General features: G+C 41.5%; 1 protein-coding gene across 1 annotated transcript in view; it reads left to right on the top strand.

The window, feature by feature from the left end:
• Positions 1-23,752, top strand: part of ALDH6A1 (aldehyde dehydrogenase 6 family member A1) — a 403,302-nt gene that overhangs the window by 268,580 nt on the left and 110,970 nt on the right. Inside the window, exons 8-9 of the mRNA XM_044074724.1 lie at positions 7,270-7,459; positions 14,635-14,816. Of these exons, the coding sequence (XP_043930659.1) occupies positions 7,270-7,459; positions 14,635-14,816 (372 nt within the window). The remainder of the gene's footprint in view (positions 1-7,269; positions 7,460-14,634; positions 14,817-23,752) is intronic.

Genomic DNA, 23,752 nt, shown 5'->3' with positions numbered 1-23,752 from the left:
GATAGTCATCAGGTAAATAAACAGGGAAGGATGCGTACTTGTTCTGTGCCTGGGAAAATACGGTTAATCTATATTATTGTATCGGGCAATATTAAAACAGAAGGAACTATATTGTAATTATGCACCTCCCCTGAAGAACATCAGGATGGACTCACAAAGGAGATCAACGGTAAGCAGAAACAAGAATGTTTTCTAGGAAACGATCCTCAGAAATGAATCGTTTCTTCAGCAGTAATCAGAGCAGTCATATATAATAAGACTGTTGTTCAGGGGAACAGTACAGACGCAAGCCTGCTTTGCATCTGTCCATATTATAAACCACTTTGTCTTTGTGGGAGTTGCAGAAGCAACAAATGGAGCAGAGATGGTCAGACAGTTCCCATCATCCATCATCAGCAGTATACACAACATCTCGTGTGGAATCCACAGGTGTTCCAATCAAATGAGTAGACATCTTTTCAGTATGCCCTGGGTCTGCAAGGAGAACTCCTTCCAGCAGACTGTACAGCAGACTGTACATCTTAACCTCTCCTAGGGGAGGTGCTCAGGTGGTATCCTCCTTAAGCAACCAGACCAACTTTTATCTCCTCTCAACCTCTAGGATTAGTGGTTCTGTTCTGCGATTCTCCAGATTGCCAGGCTGCTCACTTTGCCATGGAAAGGAGCCCGACATCCATGTGAAAGAACGTCATTCTCACTGTTTGTATCTGCTGTTCTGTACTTTGGTCATTACCTAAAGCTTTTGACTGTAGGTGAGAATGACACGATACTTCAGTGTATTGGAATGCTTTTTTTAATGCCTTTATTAAATTATCTTGCAAGACATAGGCACATATACAATAATGAAAAGAAAACAAATCTTGTTAACATGTCATATTCATGCACTCTGCATTAGATATGTTTTCTTTCTTTTGAATAATTATTCACTTGAAAATTACATAATTTGATCAATTTCTGCTTTCCCTTAAACTTCAATTTGCCTCCCAAACACTATTCTGCATTTGTTTCCACAAATTCCATTTATTTAGTAGCCAAATAAGTCAAATTTGAGTGATTTACTTTAAAAAAGTAATTTGTTTCTAAAGATCCCACTTCCATTTTTTTCTCTCTGGATGTGATGTCAGTGGTACAGAATTTAGAGGTAGTTTGAGTGTCTCATTTTAAGGGTGAGGTGCCTATCTTCAGGTTCTCTTGCTTTCTCCTGTGGGAACATTGTCCTTACCACCAGCAAGTCTTCCAGTAGTGATACTGGTCTTGATTTCCGCTAGACTGGACTATCTTAATGATCTGTACTTGGGGCTGCCAGACTCGAGCTGGACCACCTTTTAAGTCCGACAGGATTTGGTGGTTCAGTTACTGATGGCGTATGCTAGTACCAACATACTATACTGCTTTCCTGTAGTTTGCTGTGGCTGCTGGTGTGGTCATATTTCAGCTGTAAAGCTGTGGGCTTGGTTCATCTTTTCCTTCTGACCTGGATCCCCTTATCCCTCTTAAAGGGGGGGGTACTTTAAAGGGGTCTATATTATGTTGTCGAAAGGCGTGTTCAGTGAACACGTCTTTATCAGCACATAAACAGCGAACAGAGGAATTGCTGAATGGCCACTTCAGCGAATTTTTTTTTCCCCTAGGGAAAAAAATCGCTAGGCTGAAGAAACACAACACAAACATACAAGCCCTACAAAGTGGGGGCTGTGCCCCCCCCCCCAACTAAATATGCCAACTCCGAGATCGCACTACATTGGGGAAAAGGGAAAATCCCTGATGACGACCAAGCATTTTTTTTTCCCTGGGAAAAAAATCGCTGAAGTGGCTGTAAAGGGATTCCATTGTTCCCTGTTTGTGTCTATGAAGAACACGTCTTTCGACAACATAATATAGACCCCCTTAAAGGGGGACTGGCTTGGTATAGTCCTTATGCCTTGTGTTCCTTTACCCTAAGGCTGTTGGAAATCTCAAGGGCTCATCTACATTCTTCTGGTGAGCATTCCTTTGCTTTTCCAAGTGCTGTACCTATGAAAACTTTTCCCAGTGTAGTTGAGGATGCCCTCAACATTCATCGGTTAAAATCTTTAAACACACTCTTATGTTGGCTTACATACAAATGCAATGTGACATTTACATTTAATATTTTAATTGTTTTATACTTGTCATTTCTCAGTATTTGTTCCCTTTTATACATTGTTGTGACTTTATTGTATTATTGCTTAGTTTTTAAGGAATTAAATAAACTTTAACATTTGTTACCTCTCACAAGACATTTTGGTGTATATTGTCACAAGCTTTCTCCATTTCACAAAACTGAGAAACTGCCACAGCTTCTTCCAGTAGACTTTTAAAGATATTCCATGGCCAGGGCAAAATTCACAAAGCAGTTGCTGAAACAGAGGCTCATCTATAAAACCAAAATCTTCCTCCCAGCTCCCTTTTGTAGGCTTTCTAGGGAAACTGAGTGTAATCTGTCTATAACTGGATCAAAAATGACTATCCCAATTTTTGAATAATAGTTGACACCACTGCAGTTTGCTAGTGTAAAGTTACTGCCCACATCTTCCACACAGCATTGGAGAGGCGTGTTAACCCCAGCATTGGAGAGGCGTGTTAACCCAGCACTGGAGAGGCGTGTTAACCCCAGCACTGGAGAGGCGTGTTAACCCCAGCATTGGAGAGGCATGTTAACCCCAGCATCATGACAACACTGGAGTCCTCCTCAGTATTTCTGGCTGGATCTTGTACACCCTTGCAGCCTTGCCAAGGTGGGACTACTAAATAAAACAGTAACCTGTTCAACAGAATTGCCTCCTTGGCAGAAGCTACTTAAAGGAGAACATGCTGCCATGTCTAGGAGTCTGAGCCACTTGGAACTTACCAGAAGCTACTTAAAGGAGAACTTGCTGCCATGTCTAGGAGTCTGAGCCACTTGGAACTTACCAGAAGCTACTTAAAGGAGAACATGCTGCCATGTCTAGGAGTCTGAGCCACTTGGAACTTACCAGAAGCTACTTAAAGGAGAACGTGCTGCCATGTCTAGGAGTCTGAGCCACTTGGAACTCAAATAGGGTCATTCAGATTGCATAGCCCAGCCACGATATGATTAGAAGTTGTTTACCTGTCTAGTATGGCTTAAGCATCATTTGTTTGTTGTACTAACCAGGCTACTTAGGCAGGGAAGAACCTATTTGCACAGAGCCCTTTGGAGAAAATCTCCCCATAAACAGATTACAGTGCATTACAGAGTAATGATGTATGATGACTGTATTGGCAGTTGTGAACACTACCGTAACCCATGTAGTATCAGTGCACTCCACTGTACAGAGTAATGATGTATGATAGCTGTATTGGCAGTTGTGAACACTACTGTAATCCATGTAGTATATTGTAAAGTATCACATTAACAAAGTACAACAGAGGCATTTTGGCAGTAACAACATAACATCGATGACATAAATTGTTAGAGTTATATCAGCATTGGTGATTATGCATTCGGATCTATATTCCATATTCGAACACTGAAATGTTTGAATCGCTAAAGATCAATGTTTAGTGATCGAACATTCAAATGTTCGAATATGTAAAAAAAAAAAAATATTAAAAAAAAAAAGAAAAAGGAAAGGGTTTAAGCAGGGGGGCAAGCCCCCCTGCACCCCCACACCCCTCGCTACTTAAATATATCAACTCCGAGATCGCACTTCAGTGTGTCACAGTGCAGAAACAGAAAATTTCCCATTCCCTACACTGTAGCACGATCATGGAGTTGGTATATTTAAGTTGTGGGGGGGTGCAGGGGGCTTGCCCCCCCTGCTTAGTTTTTTTGTTTTTTTTTTCAATTTTTTTAAAAGTTTTTATTTATATTCAAACATTTAAATATTCGATCACTAAAGGTCGATCTTTAGCGATTCGAACATTTAAGCATTCAGATTTGTAATGCTTATGCATTAGCACATTCCAAAAGTGACAATGACTGAGAGTGAAAGGAACAAGCTGTTTTTGATGGTTGTAGACTGCAGTGTGTCAGGCTCATTAGCCACTGCTGGTAGGATGTGACTTGAGAGGTGATGGCCATCTTCCTAAATGACTTTGTGTATCATAGCAACCTCTCCAGAGTGCATCCAACAATATGTGCACTTAAAGGAACATCACATAATCTCAAGCTGTTGTCCTCAGGCAGCCCTGCCTCTCAAGTGAGCTGTTACTTTTCATTGGGTCCCTGGTTTCCATAAAATCCATTTATGTGGCATATACCCATGGGATACAGACACCCTTTCTCTCCATTGGGAAGAGGTAAGCTGACAAAAGTGACTTTTTTTAAATATTAAACCCATCTCATCAAAAGGTAGCCAGGGCCTTCAAGTCCCTGTATATTAAAGACTTGCATGGCTTCCCAATAGAAATGATAACCTCGTTCAGATACTTTGGGCTTTGGCTAGACCAAGCACTTCCATGTTTCCATAGAAAACACAAAACAAAATTGATTTTCTTCCATTCTGAACCAGAAGGCTCTCTCCTTACCTACGTAGCTACCTCAACAAAAGCAACTGTAGCAGAAAAGTTATTTGCATTTTCTGTTTGTTCTGGGACCTTAGTCTTGTAGCTTAATTTGCAGTTGTGGGCAGATTGTGAATTACTGCAAGACTTTAGCATTATTTATGCATTATACTGCAGTTCTATTTCCACAAGTAGAATTACATGTAACGGCTTCATATTGAAAGACTTATCATTGAGTTAATCGGTCAGGACATAGGAAACCTCCAAACACAGGGCCCAATCCTTTTTTTTTTCTCCAAAAAGGTCACTAAAGCAATAGATGAAAGCAAAACATAGCACTAGATGAAGGCAAAACATATACCACATACCTCAAACCCCAGAGCCCCAGGGTTCTGTGCTGGGACCTCTCCTCTTTGGCATCTACTTTTCTGAAGTAAAAGCCAATACCAAAAGGCTCCAGCTAAGTTTGCAGATGAAGAACCAAGAAAATGGTTTACCTTGGAGTTCTTAAACCGAGATCAGCTAAACAGCAGTACTTTTTTTTTTGTTTGGCTATAGGATTTTATATGTTTTATTTTATTACTTTTACCTAACCGGGAAAAGCCGAAAGACACAACAACAACATACATCATGTGTCCTTAACTAACTGTAACACAGTTTAATTAGACCACTTGGGTATTTAATTTAATTTGATGACCTCTATCAATTAAGCTAGTAGGAAGGTATATAAGCTTGGATATGTAAGACAAAAGCACTAAACTGTATTTTATATACTTTTAATACTGGAATAAAATGATAATATGACTTTGGTGGTTTATTTTATTGGTTTTAACGTGGTTGGAATGAGGTTGATCTGGTGGAAGTATCCTCCTACAGACTACTGAGACGTGATTGATACGTGGCATACAAGGCGTCCTCCAGTCCAACTGTGATGGAGCTTACGCACATCTGCAAAATAAACCGTAATAGAACCACTAGATCCAAGGATTTAAACTTTGCTTGTGATGTAAATAAGACATGTTGGTAATACAGATGTGTCTCAGGGGGATCCTCATCTTCTGGAACAGGCTTCCCATCCTTGTGAAGCAGAATCGATTCCTAACTCTATTTAAGCATAACCTTGACCAATGAATGGGAAATCAGAAATTCACTCTGGGTCTGATCACCATGTCTGTGACAGTTTGTGCATTACTGTCTGACTCTAACACTCCCCCCATATAACCTTTAGAAACTTCCTAACAAACATACCCCTCCTAATAAATGCTCATGGTACATAGGGTCCCAATTGGGTCGGGTTGCACAGCTAGGTTTATAAAGGCCTTTGTGGTTATTAGCTTAGTATATACCTATGAACTCAACAGACAATCGCCAATACTGTTTGTCTCTTCCTAACTCCCTCTGCCAGTAATACCACTATCTGACTCTCTCCAAAGCCAAATGTTATCCAGTCAAACAGAGAGCAGACATCTGAATTAGATCACTAATGCACAGATTCTTAGATCTTGAAATATTCTCTTCTCTGGCAGCAAAACCAACCGCAGAAACCTCTTTTTATAACCGCAGCCATCACTTACACACTACCCTCTCTGCTACCTGCTAAACAAAACTGTATTGCACCTGTCATGCATTTTTGACTTGCACCAAAAACTTTAGAGAATATTTTCCAAACCCAGTAAAACTTCTCATCCTGTACTAGGTTTGGACCAGAATGGGACTCCCCGTCCTCACTACTCAGCATTTCCTTTACCTTCTCTAGATCCTGCCGCTGTACTGTTGTTATAGTAAAACTATTACTGTAAATATTGTACATGACCCCTCACTTGTTTAGGCCATTGAATGTGTATCTGTTCATACTAATACATGCACTTTAAGATTGTTGTTATCCATGTATTCTGTTGTGATTGACTCTAACCTGTCTGTGCCTGAAATTGTGCCAATGTGGTCATGCATTACCCCGGTAATGATACTTAATGAGTACGTATCTGTGCCATAACAGAATAATGAGCAGCTGGGTACAGAATGAAGGGAAAAAGTCACAGGAATGTAGGTATTGATGAATAAAAATAGGCATTTATAAGGAAACGCTGTTCTGCTGTGAATGGGTCAGAAAAATGTGGTATTTTCTGTACCAGATCTGTATATGGATTTTTAGCATAAGTGGAATTTTTCAATCTGAAATGATTATTTTGATGTAAAATGGTTACATTTAATACACCAAATTATACACCAAATTATATTTAAATAGCATATTGGGATTCGTTGCAAAAATACAGTGATATTTATGTGAATGAGAAAGTGTGATGCACTAATGGAGTGCAAATGATATAAGTAGCCTGCGTCCCCTCTGCAAAGGAAATGTGCAGGGAATAGATTCCACTTGGTCGTTTGCATAATCAGGCAGACCTATGCAGATCATTGAGGAAGTTGAACTTTTATTTCAACAAAAGAAATTCTTTGTATGGGTTTTAGTACAGAGGGATAAGGCTGCGAGTTCTAAAGCCCTGAGTTTGATTCTGTCACACTCCACTTGCATGGTGTATGAGATTCAACAAGCTAATTATACAGACAATGCTCTTGGGTCACCCCTGGAATGAAACACTTTTGCCTATTAGGAGGTTTGAGTCAGTAAAGAAGTTTAAAAAAATTACAGGTAGTTTTAAAGTTTTGTAAATTCTGTCATCTTTAAGTTGCTGTTTGAAGGAGGTAACTGTTCTTTCTCGTTATGTACGTGCATTCTTGTCCCTCACTGTCCCCTAATGTTTTGCACATGTGTTCCTATTTCAGGGTGCGAAGAACCACGGGGTAGTGATGCCTGATTCAAACAAAGAAAACACCTTGAATCAACTCGTTGGGGCAGCTTTTGGGGCAGCAGGGCAACGCTGTATGGCTCTCTCCACAGCTGTCTTGGTAGGAGATGCAAAAGCTTGGCTTCCAGAGCTGGTGGAAAAAGCCAAGAAGCTCATCGTTACTGCAGGTTTGGTACTGAGCACCGTCCATTTTAGTAGATGGCACTTGTAGGTACAACGAGTCATGCTGTTCGGAGCTAGAAAAGGGGTCAAAATGTTTCTGGGATGGGTGGAGCATGAGAAATATTTAAGCGTGTCTGTATTAGGCCCACATAGTTCGTAAATATTTTTATATATACAGCTAATTTAAAATGTGTTACAGTTAGATATATAACAATTTTGGTATTTCATTTAATGACATATATCAATTAAGCTAGTGTGATGGTATATAAGCTTGGATATGTGTTTCAAATGTAGTTCTGAAGTGCTGTGTGTATAGGATGAAAGAGCTAAACTATATTTTATGTACGTTCAATACTGGAATAAAATGAAAAATCCCAAGATATGAACTAGTTTGCCACGGTGTACCTTTGTTGTTTGATCCAGTAGCCCTAAATTTGGATGGACAGTTCCCTACAGTCTGATTGATATGGGCATCCTGAGGCAGTGTAGCAACTACCTCATGTACACAGACAACCATCTACTACCACCTAAGAACACAATTTGTGAGAGATGCAATTACATTAGGAACCTAGATTGTGTGCGCTCTCCCTCACAAGCCAGTATATCTGGCACTGAGAAGGATGTCAACACAGTCACTACACCTCAAACACCACCCACACCTACACAGCACACACCCACATATGCAGAGGACCTCAGCAAAAACATACCCAAACAAAGGATACCTCTGAGGCAAAAACACACATGATCTCCCCAGCCCTCCACACCACACACACCTGTGTCTCTCAGCCACTAAGGCTTAACCATAAACCCAACATAGGAGACTCCATTGTGAGGCACAGATGTGCCTCTCACCAGGCTGGATAAAGAGAAAGTCAGTTAGTTGTCTGTCAGGGACCAGACTCCACCATATCACATACGCACTCAAGTCTCTCAAAAACAGGTACTGGTTTGACTTTCTCATAGTCCATGTTGACGTGAATGACTTGAGACGTACCACCCTGGACTGTATGAAGAAAGACATGATCGGACTCGCTGAATATGTGTCCCAGGTGGGTATGTCCCTAGCCTTAAGCAGCATTCTACCATCACCCAGAATGATGCCTTAATACAAACAGAAAATGATTGACTTAAACAGTTGACTTAGTTTTTGGTGTCATTCCAGGGGGATCCAGTACCTGACACCCTGGGAAGATATGATCAACAGACCACAATACTTTGCCAGAGATTGCCTGCATCTGTCTCAGTTTGGATTCAGACTTTTACCTCCCCCATAGTGCCTTTTTTAGGAAAAGTGATGAGGTTAAAACTGCCAACATAAAAATTTCAACAAAATGCAAATTAAAGGTCATGCTGCTAAACACTAGGAGTCTAAACATAAAACTGCACTCATTGCAAGCATTCTTAACCCTGGAAAATGCTGACATCTGTGCAGTCACAGAAACCTGGCTCAAAGCTGCAGAGAGCACTTCAGCCTTACCTGGTTTACTCATCCTGTCATAAATTTAGATCTCAAACTGTGGGCAGTAAAGCCAGAGGAGGTGGAATTTCAATATATGTTAAAGACATACACACCTCCAGGCTGGTTAAACAGTATGACGCACAGGTGCAGCTGACCATTGACAAGATCCAAATACAAATCATAGCTAGCTACCGGCCCCCAAATCTGAGTCAAGATGCCCAGTCCGCCTATCTGGACCTCTTTGAATCTCTCAAGAGTCAGCTCTTTACCCTGATCCTGGGTGACTTTAACTACCCAAACATAGTCTGGAAGCCTTCTCATGCCAGAGCAAATACCCAGAGATTCCTCAATTTTGTCAATGCAAATGCTTTGGAACAGCTAGTCGATACCCTCACAAGAGGTGATGATATCTTGGACTTGTTATTAACCAACATGAGTAACACTGCAGCACCCCTGCAGTGTCATCCTCCCTGGTAAGATCCGACCCGACCATAAAGTGGTCACTTTCGAAGTCAACATCTCCCCCAACCCCCCCAACCCCCCCCCCCCCCCCAGCTAGGGTCAAACAAAAAAACTTCTCCAAAGCTGATTATAGCCTCCTGAGGGATGGTATAAACAGCTTCACAGCCTCCTCTCTCTCTGTAAGAACTGGCACCAGTATCCAAAACTATACCAAATTACTATATGAACATTATATATATGCATGGAATCAGGAATACCTGACAGGACTAAATCATCCTCTGCAAGGAAGAGTAAACCTGTCTGGTGAACATCTGCAATAAATAAACTCTATAACAAAAGAAAACAACTACTGTCCAGGACCAAGAAGGAGCAGGTACCAAACTAGAAGCAATCTCTCCTTAGTCTGAACAAGCAAGTAAGAGCACTAGTGAAATCCTCTAAAGCAAACTTTGAGTCCAAACTGGCCACATCTACTAAAGACAACAATCATAAGGCTTTCTTCACATACGTCCGCAATCTCAAAGGAAGCAACCAGATCTGTTCAGAACTAGTGGTCAAGGACACCACATATACAAATGCCATAACTATAGCAAATTTGCTGGTTGACAGATTCAGCAAACCCCCCCCCCCATCAGTAAATCAGGACACTCCCAGTACCTGCCCTCTTCCCCTTATATCTAGGAAACTGGTCATCACTGCTGTCTCAAAGGCAAAAAAAAACTGCCTCTGTGGGACCCAATAACATCCCAGGCTGCATCCTACATGAACTCAGGCAGGAACTTGCAAAACCATTAGGTGCCCTATTCAACCAAAGCCTGAGTACCAGCTTTGTCCCAGCTGAGTGGAGGACAGCCACTGTCATCCCTTTGCACAAAGGTGAAGCATTCACCTATCCTGGAAATTATAGACCATCAGCCTAACATGGAATGGATTACCATGGACCTCATTAACAAGGACATTGGCAGCCTGCAAACACTTGATCCCACACAGTTTGGTTTCATCAACAGAAGGTTATGCCTGTTAAATTTGTTTTTTGAGGCAATCACCAAAGCCATGGACAAGGGGAAAACTGTGCACACCACCTACATTGACCTGGCCAAAGCCTTCAGCACTATTCCCCACTCAAGCATAATAGATAAACTCTCTCAACGAGGCATCAGTCCATATGTTACCAGATGGATAGCTAACTGGCTCACTGGTATAACCCACCTAGTCAAAATAGGGGAAGCCACCTCAAGCAGTAGACCCGTAACGAGCGGCATACCCCAGGGTTCGGTTTTGGGTTCTCTTTGGTATATACTTTTCTGAGTTGCAGGTCAAAACCACTAGGCTATGGCTGACCCAAGTTTGCAGATGACTGCAAGCTGGGCGCTGACATCAATTCCCCTAGTGATGTAGACATCTTCCAAGAGGGTCTCACCCAAACAAATGACTGGTGCCAGAAACATGGCCTCAAGCTGAATACCAAAAAATACATCATCCTCCCCTTTGAGGAGAGTGACATCCCCACAAATTATCACATTAATAACAACGTCCTAAGCATGCAGTCAGTCATGAGGGATTTTTGCACCCAGATTAATAGCAGCTTGACTTTTGACCACCATATTGCATCCATTGTATGGAAAGCCTTCTACATGGCCCACCTTATAAGTAAGGGTATCTTATCCAGGGACAAGGTTGTAACATTCCTGTATTCTTCCCTTATAAGGCCCATTGTTGAGTACAGCACCCCATTTGGCATGTACCTTGCAAAGTGTATGGAGCATCTGGAGAGACTGCAGAGGTTCCTCACCAAGAGAATCCAGGGCGTCAAAAATCTACCATACACAGGTTAAAAGACCTAGCGTTCTACTCATTTTTATACAGACTCCTCAGAGGTGATGTCTGTCTGGCAAACAAGGCGATCTTGGACTCCGCCTTGATGGGACTGCTGCATATTTGCAAGTCAAGCTCCACTCAAGTAACCCGCACGTGCGGCCTCAACCTGGTCCGTCACATCAATAGAACTTGTTGGTGGGACAGATTCAGATTCCATCTGTGGAATAGACTACCTCTCCACGTCAAGCAGAGTACCTCTTTACCCCTTTTTAAGCACAACCTGGATAACTGGATGGGAAACAAAATACATCCCTGGGATTCCACCCATGGCCCTGCTGGACAGGGCCATTGGGTCCTGACTTGTCTAAACATGGGCTAAACTCTTGGCTAGGCTAGTAAGTGCCTCAGGGCCAATAGCCTAGTAACTTCCTATGATCAGTTGCAGTTGTGAATTGTTCAGAGAAAGGAAGTGACATCTCACTAACAAAGCTACATTGATTTTTTTTTATGTTTTAAAGATTATATCAGCAGATTATTAAGAAGGAATAATCTTTTATTATGTCTGCTGACTTTGAATGTCCAGCTTGGAAGATAACATTTTCTGTGGACTCCAGTACACAATTTTCTGTGATAGTGTATCACACTTGCAGTCTCACAAAACAAGAATTGTCCAGAAAAGTTTGCATTACTGCTTTATAAACATACGAGCAATGCTAAAAATAGAGTAAGATAAAAGGGAAATTATCATAGGTAATGGTATTACCAAAATATAACATTGTAAATATATTAAAAAATACTGATAACCACCAAATGCATGCCACATAGTTTTATGAGTAATTGTATTATTCATGTGTACCAAGCATGCACAGCCTGACATTTTAAATCTGATTGTTTGATCTGATGAAGTCTGCTTCCAGAAAAAAGCCTAAGCATCATCAGTAAATCCTTAATCAGGAAATTTCTAAGCCTGTTTTTGTTTCTCCTTTTAAATAAGGACCTTTTCTAGATAGATCTAAGGTCTTATTTCCATGCACTCTAGACAGGATCTCGCAGCTGTTGCTTCAATCGATTTCTGAGTGTTGCTGTATCTGGCCATTACCTGTAGGAGTTTTTCAGTACTGCTAATCATTTTTTTAACCATTTAGAGACAAATTTCCAATATGCTTGATGTGTCAGCTGGCTTTGGTAATTCGCCTTCTGTAGATGAGTGCATTTGGGGTCCCTGCGGGCATGTCTAAGTCATAATGCTTAGTAACAGGTGTTAAAGTACAAATTGTGTTAAAACTGCATGGTGTGTGCGCATGTCTGTCTGTGTGCGCGTGTCTGTGTGCGCGTGTGCATATATGTAGAGGAAGGGAGCAGAGATGAAGTCTTGGAAAATGTAAACAGACTAAGACTTTCCACTTCAGTCCTCGTGATAAGGATTTGTCAGTGATTCAGAATGACGGACTGATGAAATTAAATAAAAATACTTATTTTTCAAAGTATTTAGTCCCCCTGAGTTACTACAGGGTGTTAGCTGTGAGACTGTGGCAGCAACATTTGGAGAGGGTAACTGGCGGATTGCAAAGTATGCATAGTGTGTATTTAATCTGGAATCCTGAAATAATAAGAATATTTTGAATCCATTACCAAATCTGTACAAGGGCACATCACATTAGGTCAGAAAGAAGCTAAGTGCTTACCTGGACTGTATGTAATTACTTAGCATGTCTAGTATGGAATTCCTTAGCATTTCCACTGAGCAGACTCTGTTCATTACCCAACATGCTGTTCAGGAAGAATTGTTAGAAGTAATAGCTACAGAAGCAGTTGGGCCAATACCATATACTGATGGCATTCCACTTGCAGTATGAAGACTTTTTAAAAATCCCTGTCTTTTGTCTCTTATAAAGTAATCTGTTCACCATCTTTGGAAATGAGCAGTACTAAACGTAATCCATGAAGAGGGTAAAGACTCAACTCTGGTGTCTTCCTGTAGGTCACTTTCTGTTTTGAGTCATGATTGCAAATGTGTTAGTTCCAGTAATGGCAGCTAGCGTGGCACACTGTCTTCTATTGATCCCTGTGGATTTTCTCATGGAAAGAGAAGACTATGATGTCTTGAAGACAGAAATTGTTATGCGTTCATTGCAGTCTGAGCAGAAGGATTTCCATGTGGTCAGATTTCATGCGGGAAGTCGTTTGATGCAGTGGAGTGATGCTATATATGAAGAGCTCTGCTTTTGGCCATAGGGTTTACTCAAGATTGTATTAACGTAATTATGGCTATTTATATAAGATCGGAGTTCAGAGTACTCATGCAGACATTGGCCCTCTTTTTTCATTTGAGTATAGGAACTAGACAGGGATGTCTGACTGTTGCTTGTTTTTTTTTTTTTTGTACTTCTTTAACCATTAGTGGCTTTGATTAGACAATCAAACTTGCAAGGTTCTAGAATGGAGAATGAAGAATTCAAGATTTCAATTTTTGCTGATGATGGGTTGATGTATTTAGCTACGCCAAATGTAGATTTGTCCAGTTTGTTTTTAGGAGCGAGTATGTTTGGTAAATTTTCTCAATATAAAATTACAGCAATTTAGATGAGGATGGTAGCAGTGAATTACATACCTTTCATAATTTACACCCACGATCGCTGACTTTGGGAATATCTTCACCGAAGTATTTGAGAGTATCAGCACCTCCACTGCCTCCTGCCTTGTTCTGGTCTCACTCGGCCCCTTTCTGCTTGAGCTCAAAATTCTTTTGTACGATGTGCAAGAGCCAACTGCACCACCTGTATCCAGAGAGACATTTGTGTGTACTGATTAACGATCTGTGCTGACCAGTGCTACTGTTTGCAGTCTGTGGACAGTTTGCATGACAAGCAGTCATTTTTAACATCTCCCTAACTTACCTGTACCCTGCATAAACAGCTTATGATTCCCAGCCGAAGAAATATGCCCAGTAGTGAAATAAGTTGATAGAAGCTCTAAGTACCAAAGTTGTAAGCTTGTCATATGTTTAAGAAGTAAAAGGGCTCTGAAGAATAAGGTGCTAATTTATTATTTTCTTTGGTATGCTTAGTTGGACTGAGACAGTTATCGTTTTGGAGACTTTCCACAAGCAAGATAATGAGACCAAGGAAATCACCGTTGCAATATGCAAAGACGGGATTATAAGAATAAATAATCACATTCACATTAGTGACCATAAGTTTGGACAGCTAAAAAAACAGGGTACAAAGGAAGGAAGTTCTCAGTTGTCTTTGGTCAGTTAACTTCATCTGTTGTTTACTTGTGTAATATCTTTACTTTGCCTCCTCCAGGAACTTGTAGAGCTGTCTTTTTACTGATAATTTATGCATCTCTTTATTACTGAAAACAATCCTGCTCATTTCTTGACTGATTTTTATGCTCGACATTCAGTGAATTGTAGATGATGTGTTTCTTGATTTCTAGGGGACCAGCCTGGAGCTGACATTGGGCCGTTGATCTCGCCTCAGGCAAAGAAACGAGTGTGTGACCTTGTCCAGAGTGGGATTGATGAGGGTGCCACTCTTCTGTTAGACGGCAGAGGGATTCAAGTGAAAGGCTATGAAAAAGGCAACTTCGTTGGACCAACTGTCTTGGCAAATGTCAAGGTAGGTGAATGCAGTGGATTATGGGAAGGTTTTGGGTGGAGTAGGACTGAAGCCTAGGAAGGCACGGGGATAGGAGAACTGATGTTATATTTGAAAAGAAACTGAATGATGGAAAGAAGAGCATGAAGACATTCAGGGTAAGGTAGTTTAACATGAGGGTGTTAAAGGTTGGAGCTCCTAATGACTTTGTCCTGTAATCCTGGGTTTGACTCCCTCATTCTTCACTTATGAACGTTGTCACTTAACCCGGCTGTGCTACAGGGCTGCCTCTGGAAAGGAACATTTTCCATGTAAGGAGCTTAACTGGTTAAGAAATTAAAGTAACACAGAGTTGTGCTAAGATTATGAATGTCTAGATGTGTAGAGAGCTGAACTTAACCCCTGCAAGACCCATATTAGCACTCATGAGTTTCACTAACAGGCGGGTAAGAGGTTCATAGGTTCATACTAGGCTATCTGCCCCAGGGCATTTATAAGCCTAGCCAGAGTATGTTTGGCTTTCGCCACCCATTTTAAATTAAATTTGCTATGCCCTTTTTCGAGGTTAGTATACTGTGCCTCTGTCTAACAGTGACACAGAAGTGATACCCGGGGTAAACCTATGATCTTCCATCCACTCATCAAGATTCCTCTTGAAGAGAGTCAATGAGGGACTCTGCCTAACCTGGACTGGGATTTTATTCCATAGTGAAGGGAGCCTCTGGGTTATGAATCTGTCCCTCCAGCATGTCCTATTTATTTCAGTGCTGAGGTTCAAGTAATAGTGTTTTTCTGGTTGTGTACTGGTGCAGTGTACATGTTTAGTAGATGTGTATATGTATTTTGAGTTCAGAATTGTAAACTTTCAACATTTTAGGATTTTGCATTTGATATTATGACGTTCAATAATATATTAAAGTTGTAACGTATCCATATAATATATATAGTCACACACGTACAAACATGCGCGCGCACACACCACACACACACACACACACACACACACACACACACACACACGTGCAGTTCATTCTGTTGAATGCATACTTTATCATCATTGTGCACTTATGTATTTTTTCTTTGAAAATGCTCTCTCTCAAGTCAGGGTTTTCTAAATGGAGGAATGATGTTGACTGTTATATCTATGGAATGTTTGCTGAGTAGTTGTAAATGGCAGTTTGTGTGCGTCAAGTGCCAGAACTTTGGTATATACCCCAGGTTTGACCTATCAGGGGTGGCACGTGTTTGTAGGTTAGAGTAAGGGCTGGGTAAGAGGGTACTTTTAATGTTGAGCGTGTGTATTAGTATACGGGTAGTGCATGTGTCGTCTGTAGTGGTACTGTTAGGGAAAGAAGGTAATGCGTGGGGTTGGAGTTAGGGGTAGACATAAGTAAGGATGGGTAGGGGGCAGATATGCGAGGACATTTGTTTTCATTTTTAATAGATGGTCTTAAGGAGCTTAGGAAAACTTATTGGGTTATTAACCATTTGACTGCCGTGTCTTCTGGAGTAAGGAATCTGAAAATTTTAAGCCCACCCATATTCTCCTATACATTTTTGTTTTCAGGAAGTCAGTATTTTCTGTCTTGGAGAATAATGGATCAGTGGTACTGCGAAGGAATGTAAAGGATGATGCATAGTTTATTCACTGTTGTGAATGCGGATGACAAGCATACTGTTTTGGTTTGGAAACAGTGTCTAATCAAGCTGATGTTCAGAAAACATTCATTTTTGTCTTATTAATAAGCATGTTTTTGGACTTTTTTGATAACCAAGTTTCCAGGTTACTCAGGTTAGTCTGGAGTTCATTCAGTTTATTTTAAGAGAAAAGGCCAAGATAGTCTCCACAGAGGATGTAATTGGAGATGTGCAGATCAGCAGGAAAATAATTAATAAACAATGAGTCGAAAAGGATCAGTGGCAGAACCTTGAGGTACTCTGGGATATATGGTTATAAGCTCATAGGTTCCTACTTCTCTTACAGCCAAAGAGACCATAAACCAGCTCAGCCACATGACCTAGTACTGATAGGAGACTAACAGTGTCCCCTGTTAAGCAGATATTCCCCACGTATCCCAAGTGAAAAGTTGTGCTCATACATCAGTCATTTAAACTGATTTTAAATGTGATTGAACTCGTAAGGGCAAGCATATTTCACAAATGGGAAGCACTTTGGGTTTGGTATCTGTCACACCATTTGGCAACATTAATATGGTGGCACAGGGTTAGGTCCGTACACACCATTTGGTGGCATTGATATGGTGGCACAGGGTTAGGTCCATACCATTTGGTGACATTGATATTGGTGGCACAGGGTTAGGTCCGTACACACCATTTGGTGGCATTGATATGGTGGCACAGGGTTAGGTCCATAGAGCAGTTGTGTACTGCTGCTTCTCTTTAGGTGAAGAAGTTCAAAAAGTGCTGGGCCATTCACAGTGTGGAAGGCCATCTGATACTGAGAAGAGGAGCAGGGATTTCTGTCCATCAGACAAACTAATGGTACTAAGACCTGAGATGTTTTTGGTGAGGAAACTCTTGAGGTCTTTTAAGTTGATTTAGGTGCTTATAAAAGGTATGTGCCAAAAGAGTCACTGTATTCAGTGATGGACTTAATAAAGGAGGAGTGAAGTGGGACTGTAACTTCTTTGGAACTCAAGGACGTACCATGAAGGATAAAGCTGTGGGGATTGGTGTAATGGTCATGGTGTTTACCTTACAGACAAGAGGTATAGGGTTTGATTCTCACCAGGAGAAATTGCCTATGCTTAAATTAGCCCACAAGGCAGCTAGCCTAGTACTTATCTATGAAACTATGAATTATGCATGGTAGAAGGTTTTCCTTACCTCCACAGAGACCTGGATAAAGATTAACACCTGTGTTGGACAGGAGGGCAGTCTGGTCAAGTGAACTCACATTTACAAAGTCCAGATATCTCTGTGGCATATTTATTATTGCATGATCTAACAATTGGCTAATAGATTGTGAGTTGTGATTGGAAAATGGCCCCAAAAGGTATCCCCTAAAGCTGAGAAACTGCTGATTTTGTACTTTTCTTATGAATAAAAGTTGCACTCTATTCTGCCATGTTATATTTGCTTTTTGTGATTCTTAGTAAGTTATCCTATTCAGAAATAAAATCAGTTTGCCACAACATGTCTACAAGGATCAAAGTTCATAGGTGTGTGCTAGGTTAACGACTAGGACCCTTGTAGGCCTAGCTTGGTAACCTAAATATGAGCCACAAATTTGATTTATATAGGTGGTGATTAACTGTGACTGCTTGTGTCTATTTGAGATATACAGTGGATATAAAATGTGTACACACCCTTGTTAAAATGCCAGGTTTTGATTAGACCACAATAAATCATTTCAAAACCTTTCCCACTTTTAATGTGACCTATAACCTGTACAATTTAGTTGAAAAACAAACAAATTTGTTAGGGGAAAGAATATAAGAGAATAAAAAAGGTACAGTAAGAAAAATAAACGTACAATAAGCTGGTTGCATAATTGTGCACACCCTTAAACTAATACTTTGTTGAAACACCTTTTGATTTGATTACAGCATTCAGTCTTCTTGCGTAGGAGTCTGTCAGCATGGCACATCTTGACTTGGCAATATTTGCCCACTTTTCCTTGCAAAAGTGCTCCAAATCTGTCAGATTGCAAGGGCATCTCTTGTACACAGCCCTCTTCAGGTCACCCCACAGATTTTCTATTGGCTTTAGGTCTGGGCTCTGGCTGGGCCACTCCAAAACTATAATTTTCTTCTGGTGAAGCCTTTCTTTTGTTGATTTGAATGTATGCCTTAGGTCATTGTCATGTTGAAAGGTGAAATTCCTTTTCATCTTCAGCTTTCTAGCAGACAAGTGAAGGTTTTAGGCCAAAAGTGACTGGTATTTGGAACTGTTCATAATTCTCTCCACCTTGACTTAAGCCCCAGTTCCAGCTGAAGAAAAGCCACCCCAAAGCATGATCCAGCCAACACCATGTTTCACCGTGGGGGTGGTGCTCTATTGGTGATGCAAAGTGTTGTTTTTGCGCCAAACGTACCTTTTGGAATTGTGGCCAAAAAGTTCAACTTTGGTCTCATCAGACCATAACACATTTTTCCACATGTTTTTGGGAGACATGATTATGGTTTTGTAAATTTTAGCCAGGCCTGGATGTTTTTCTGTGCAAGAAAAGTCTTTCGTCTTGCAACCCTACCCTATAGGCTAGACATGGAGAATGCGGGAGATTGTTGTCACATGTAGTACACAACCAGTACTTGCCAGAAATTTCTGCAGCTCCTTCAGTATTGCTGTAGGTCTCTTAGCAGTCTCCCTGACCAGTTTTCATCTTGTCTTTTCATCAATTTTGGAGGGACGTCCAATTCTTTGCAATGTCACTGTTGTCCCATGTTTTCTCCACTTTTTGATGACTGTCTTCACTGTGTTCCATGGTATAGCCAATGCTGTGGAAATTTTTTTGTATCCCTCTCCTGAGTGATGCCTTTCAACAATGAGATCCCTTAGATGCTTTGTAAGCTCTCTGCGAACCATGGCTTTTGCTGTAGCAGGCAACTGAGTAAGTGTCAGGGAAAATCCTACTAGGACAGCTGAACTTTATTTGGGGTTAATCAGAGTCTCTTTAATTGATGGCAGGCGTGTACCCAAGAAGACTGAATGCTGTAGTTAAATCAAAAGGTGCTTCAACAAAGTATTAGTTTAAGGGTGTGCACGCTTATGCAACCAGCTTATTGTACATTTTTTATTTATTTATTTATTTATTTTATATTTTTCCCCTAACAGATTTGTTTGTTTTTCAGTTGAATTGTACAGGTTATAGTTCACATTAAATGTGGGGAAAAGTTTTGAAATGATTTATTGTGGTCTCATTTTTTATATCACAAAAACCTGGCATTTTAACAGGTGTGTACACTTTTTTTATATCCACTGTAGGAGCCGGACCAGGGATGAATTTCCTATTGCCCATCCATTGATTCACATTGCACTTAAAAAGGGATAGGGAGGAAGTCTGCTTCACATGGATGGATAACCTGTTCCAGAGAATGGGAATTCTCTGAGAAAAGTATTGGTCTCTCCAACACGTTCTATTTATGTCATAAGCAAAATTTAGATCTTTTATTCTAATAGTTCAGATACTGTTTGTTTTGCAGATGTGCAAAAGGGTTTGTCAAAACAGGGTTCAGGAATGCCTTGTATGCCAGAGAAAGAGACAGGGATTTGATGCAGTCAGCATAAGACATTGTGTTTACTCCCTGTATCCTTTTTGTAAGGAGCCTTTGTGGATGTTCCAGTAACTGCATGTGTCTGGTCAGGTACACACCGAAGGGGGCATTATTCTCTAGGGTGGTCCTGATGAGAACAAGTACAGTGGTATGATGATATCATAGATGTCATGCCCTTGCCTAAAAAAAGGTACTGTGGGGCTTAGAAGTTAAGCACCGTAAAAGGATTTTCTCTTGCCTTGGACACATCCTGGTCAAAGGCTTAGGTTACTGTCTGTCCCTGACTAGTGAATCAACTTTTAAGGGTGTTTTATTGATGGCATAGTTACCTGGGGTGGTAGACTTCCCAAAAGGTACTATAACGCATTTCTTGGCAATGAGATTTAAGCCACGGCTTTGGCATCAAGTATTTGTATGTGTTAGACCTTCCTGAAGGTGTTATCATCTTGGGGATGATTCAGTGACTGCTGCCAGTTTGCAATCATCTGCAAACTCGGTCAGCCAAAGGCTTTTGACACTGGCTTTGACATCCAAGAAGTAGATGCCACAGAGGAGTGGGCCAAGTATAGAACCTTGGGGACTCCACTGGGACCGGCCTCTTTGTGGAGGGGGCTCACAGATTCTAACCTCCTGTGTCCTGTTACACAGTCTATTAGCCATCCAGCATGTTGTATATGGGTTTGTACCCAATTCCATAAGTTTGACAGTAGCCCAGTTGGGCATTGTATCAGATGCTTTAGCCAGATCTAGGTAAGCAGCATGCACCATTTCCCCTCCTCCATTGTCTTAGTGACCTTTTCAAAGAAGTCCACAAGATTCAGTAAGCATGTCCTTCTTTGACAAAGCCAGACTATGACGGACCCAGTGTCTGGAGGTCTCCTATGTCCTTGTTGATAATTTCCATGGCTTTGCAAATGACTAGTCAGACTAATGGGCCTGTAGTTTCTATGATCTGTTGAAGGTCCTCCCTTATGACAGGGATGACCACTGCAGTTCTCCATTCAAGTGGCACAAAGCTTGTTTTAAGATTATAGTTAATGACTCAAGGGGTCCTGATAAGTCATATTTTTTAGACTGTTCAGGACGCATCTTGGGATGTTATTGGAGTCCATTGAGGGTGTATTCTTGGCTTTAGTGAGTGCAGCCAGTACGTACTCCCTAGTTGTAGCTGGAGGAGTTGTGTTTGAAGGGATGTTTAGGGGTGTGTGGGGGGGTTAAGGTTGGAACTGAATTTGTCAACTAACAGGTTTCCCATATCCCGAGGCTCAGTGAATGTAGTACCATTAACCACCAGTTCAGCACATTGTTGTGTGCTGCCTTTGAGGTTTCTAACATACCTGTAAAAGACCTTATGTTTTCTTTCACTCGGGAGGTTATCTTAACCTCAAAGTTGGCTTTGCTTAACCTAATTAGCCCTCTTAGCTGCCTATTTATTTTGATGAGAAAGTTTTTATCTTTATGGGAATTCCTTCCTGATTTTTTGCCATAATTATTTCCGATGTTCTGTAGTCCTATCTCACCTTCATTTTTGCATATGGGATCTGAGCCGATCCTCGGCTCCGACTCGGCCTATTTACAAGCTGGAAGTCTTCTAGTTGGCTCATGGCTAGGTAGGTATCCAATGGTGCACCAGTACAATCCCCAGATCTTGTTTGCCGCATCGAGTTCGGTTGTGCTTCTCTTTGTCTCTGGCTAAGTGTTGGATTTACTTTAACTTTTTCCAAAATTTTTTTGTCTCTGTTTAGCTTAAAATAGTAAAAACTGTTACTGCTTTATTGTTAATCAGTTATCGTGGTTAGCTTATACTTGTGCCATTTGGTGCAATCTTTGGCCTTTTGGCCTGTTTTGGCTTAGTACTGGTATCCTGTGTGCTGGTTTTTGTATACTCATAGAATTAGTAGTTGTAGGTGCCTTTTGCTCACTATTAGACTGTGTGTGTTAATAGGATAGTCTAGTGTTTTTGGCGGTTTCCCGCTTGTTAATTGGTTAGCATTGTTGGATTGCTATCCTTGTTAACGGAACTACGTTCTGTTAGTTATTGGCATAACTTTGAGTTTTTTTTGCGGATTCCCGCTTGTTTTGCTGATATTTCTGCTTGAGTGTGTGAAATTCTATACTCTGTAAATTTCTAGGTCTGTCTTAGTTAGAAGACCTAGTTTTTTCATTTCCTTTCCTGCCCGGGCTAGGACCTAGTCCTCGTGGTGTCTTTCTCCTTCCTGCAGGGCTAGGTCTATTTAAATTAGAGTACCTAGTCCTTCTCCTTTTTCTCTGTCTGCTTGTGTCCTTCTGCGAGAATGTCTAAAGAGAGTAAGGATCATAAGCCATCTGGCTTTAAGAAGTGTATTAAGTGCTGTCAAAAAATGTCCGTAACGGATGGTCACGTTAACTGCATTTACTGTTTGGGGGCCATCCATTTACAGAAGTCCTGTTTATTTTGCCATGCTTTTAGTCCTAGGGTGTTGCAAGAGAGGAAAAAACAAGCTCATACTAAAAGGTCTTCCTAAACCTTCCTTTGAGGAAGATCTGTCTAGCTCTCCCTCATCTTCAAAATCCACTAATGGAAAATCTAAATCCTCCAAGAGGCCCACCCTGGTACCGGCTGGTGTCTCGGAGCCACCTCTTAAGATATCAAAATCAGAAAAGTCCACTGTCTCATCAGCTCCACAGACCTCGGTGCCGACTGAGACCAGTATTGTGATTACAGGGTCAGTTCCAAGTATTTTGGAGCCGACCATTGAGACCATTTCTCAAAGCCGGTCTATGGATCCTCTACCAGCCTTCTTCTTATTGAAATCTCAGATTCCTCAGAGATCTTGCTCTCCTACTCTGTCATCCAGGTCTTCCAGGAGTTTATCGGAAGAAGATGTAGAGAGGGTAGTACTGAGACTGTTTAAGTCATCTGCTTTGCCTAAATTGCTGTTGACTCCGACCCAGTCAGTTCGGGAGCCGCTTGAATCTGTTCAACCCTCTGCGAACATTCCTCCTCCGAGCCATACTGGTCTTTCAGAGCTGGAGTGTTTGGTAACACTGGTGGAACCTTCGACTACAGCTCCCCCTGTGGCTGTTTCAGAGCAGAGTTCGTAATGTCTAGGGGCCAATGCTCCCCGGTCGGCCCTGACAGGGATGCATAGAACCGAACTTCTTCGGTTCCAAGTCTTCCTCTCAGCCCGTCGGCTAGGGTAAATTCGGACCCTATGTCCGTCTCTGAGCCGATAGCTCTGGAGCCGACGGCATCCTTGGTCTCCGCAGAGCCGGAGAGGTCTTCGGTGCCTGAAAGGTCGGCATTCGAGATGATGAGGAGTGTGCCATCCTGCTCATCAGCTCCTACCAGAGGTACCGGCACTCTTCCCCCTAAAGCACCTACTTCTGTCTCAGCTCCTACCCTGTCCATGGACAGCAGAGACCCTCAACCTCAGGAGCCACCGGCTGGTGGCCCCCACTCTTCCGAGACCTCCCTGGAATGTCCTTCTGAGGAGCCCCCATTGAAGAGAACATGTAAGAGGAAGCGTGTAGATTCCCAGGATGAGTCTCTGACCTCTGACACTGACCTTGAGGAGTCGGAAGGGTCCCCCAATTCATTCTCTGATGTCTCCTTCGTAGACATCCTGGAAATCTTTAAGCAGAGGTGTGGCTGGCCTACTGTCACCCCTTCTGATGAGGAGTCTGTGTACCTGAAAGCTTTCGGGTCTCAGCCTTCAGCCTCTTGGGTGTCTCCACCTT

Source organism: Protopterus annectens, chromosome 6.part0, assembly GCF_019279795.1.
Source record: "Protopterus annectens isolate FY-2018-M chromosome 6.part0, PAN1.0, whole genome shotgun sequence".
NCBI classification, from domain to species: Eukaryota; Metazoa; Chordata; order Ceratodontiformes; family Protopteridae; genus Protopterus; species Protopterus annectens.
Note: the sequence above shows the minus strand (reverse complement) of the source record. Positions and strands in the feature narration are given on the sequence as shown.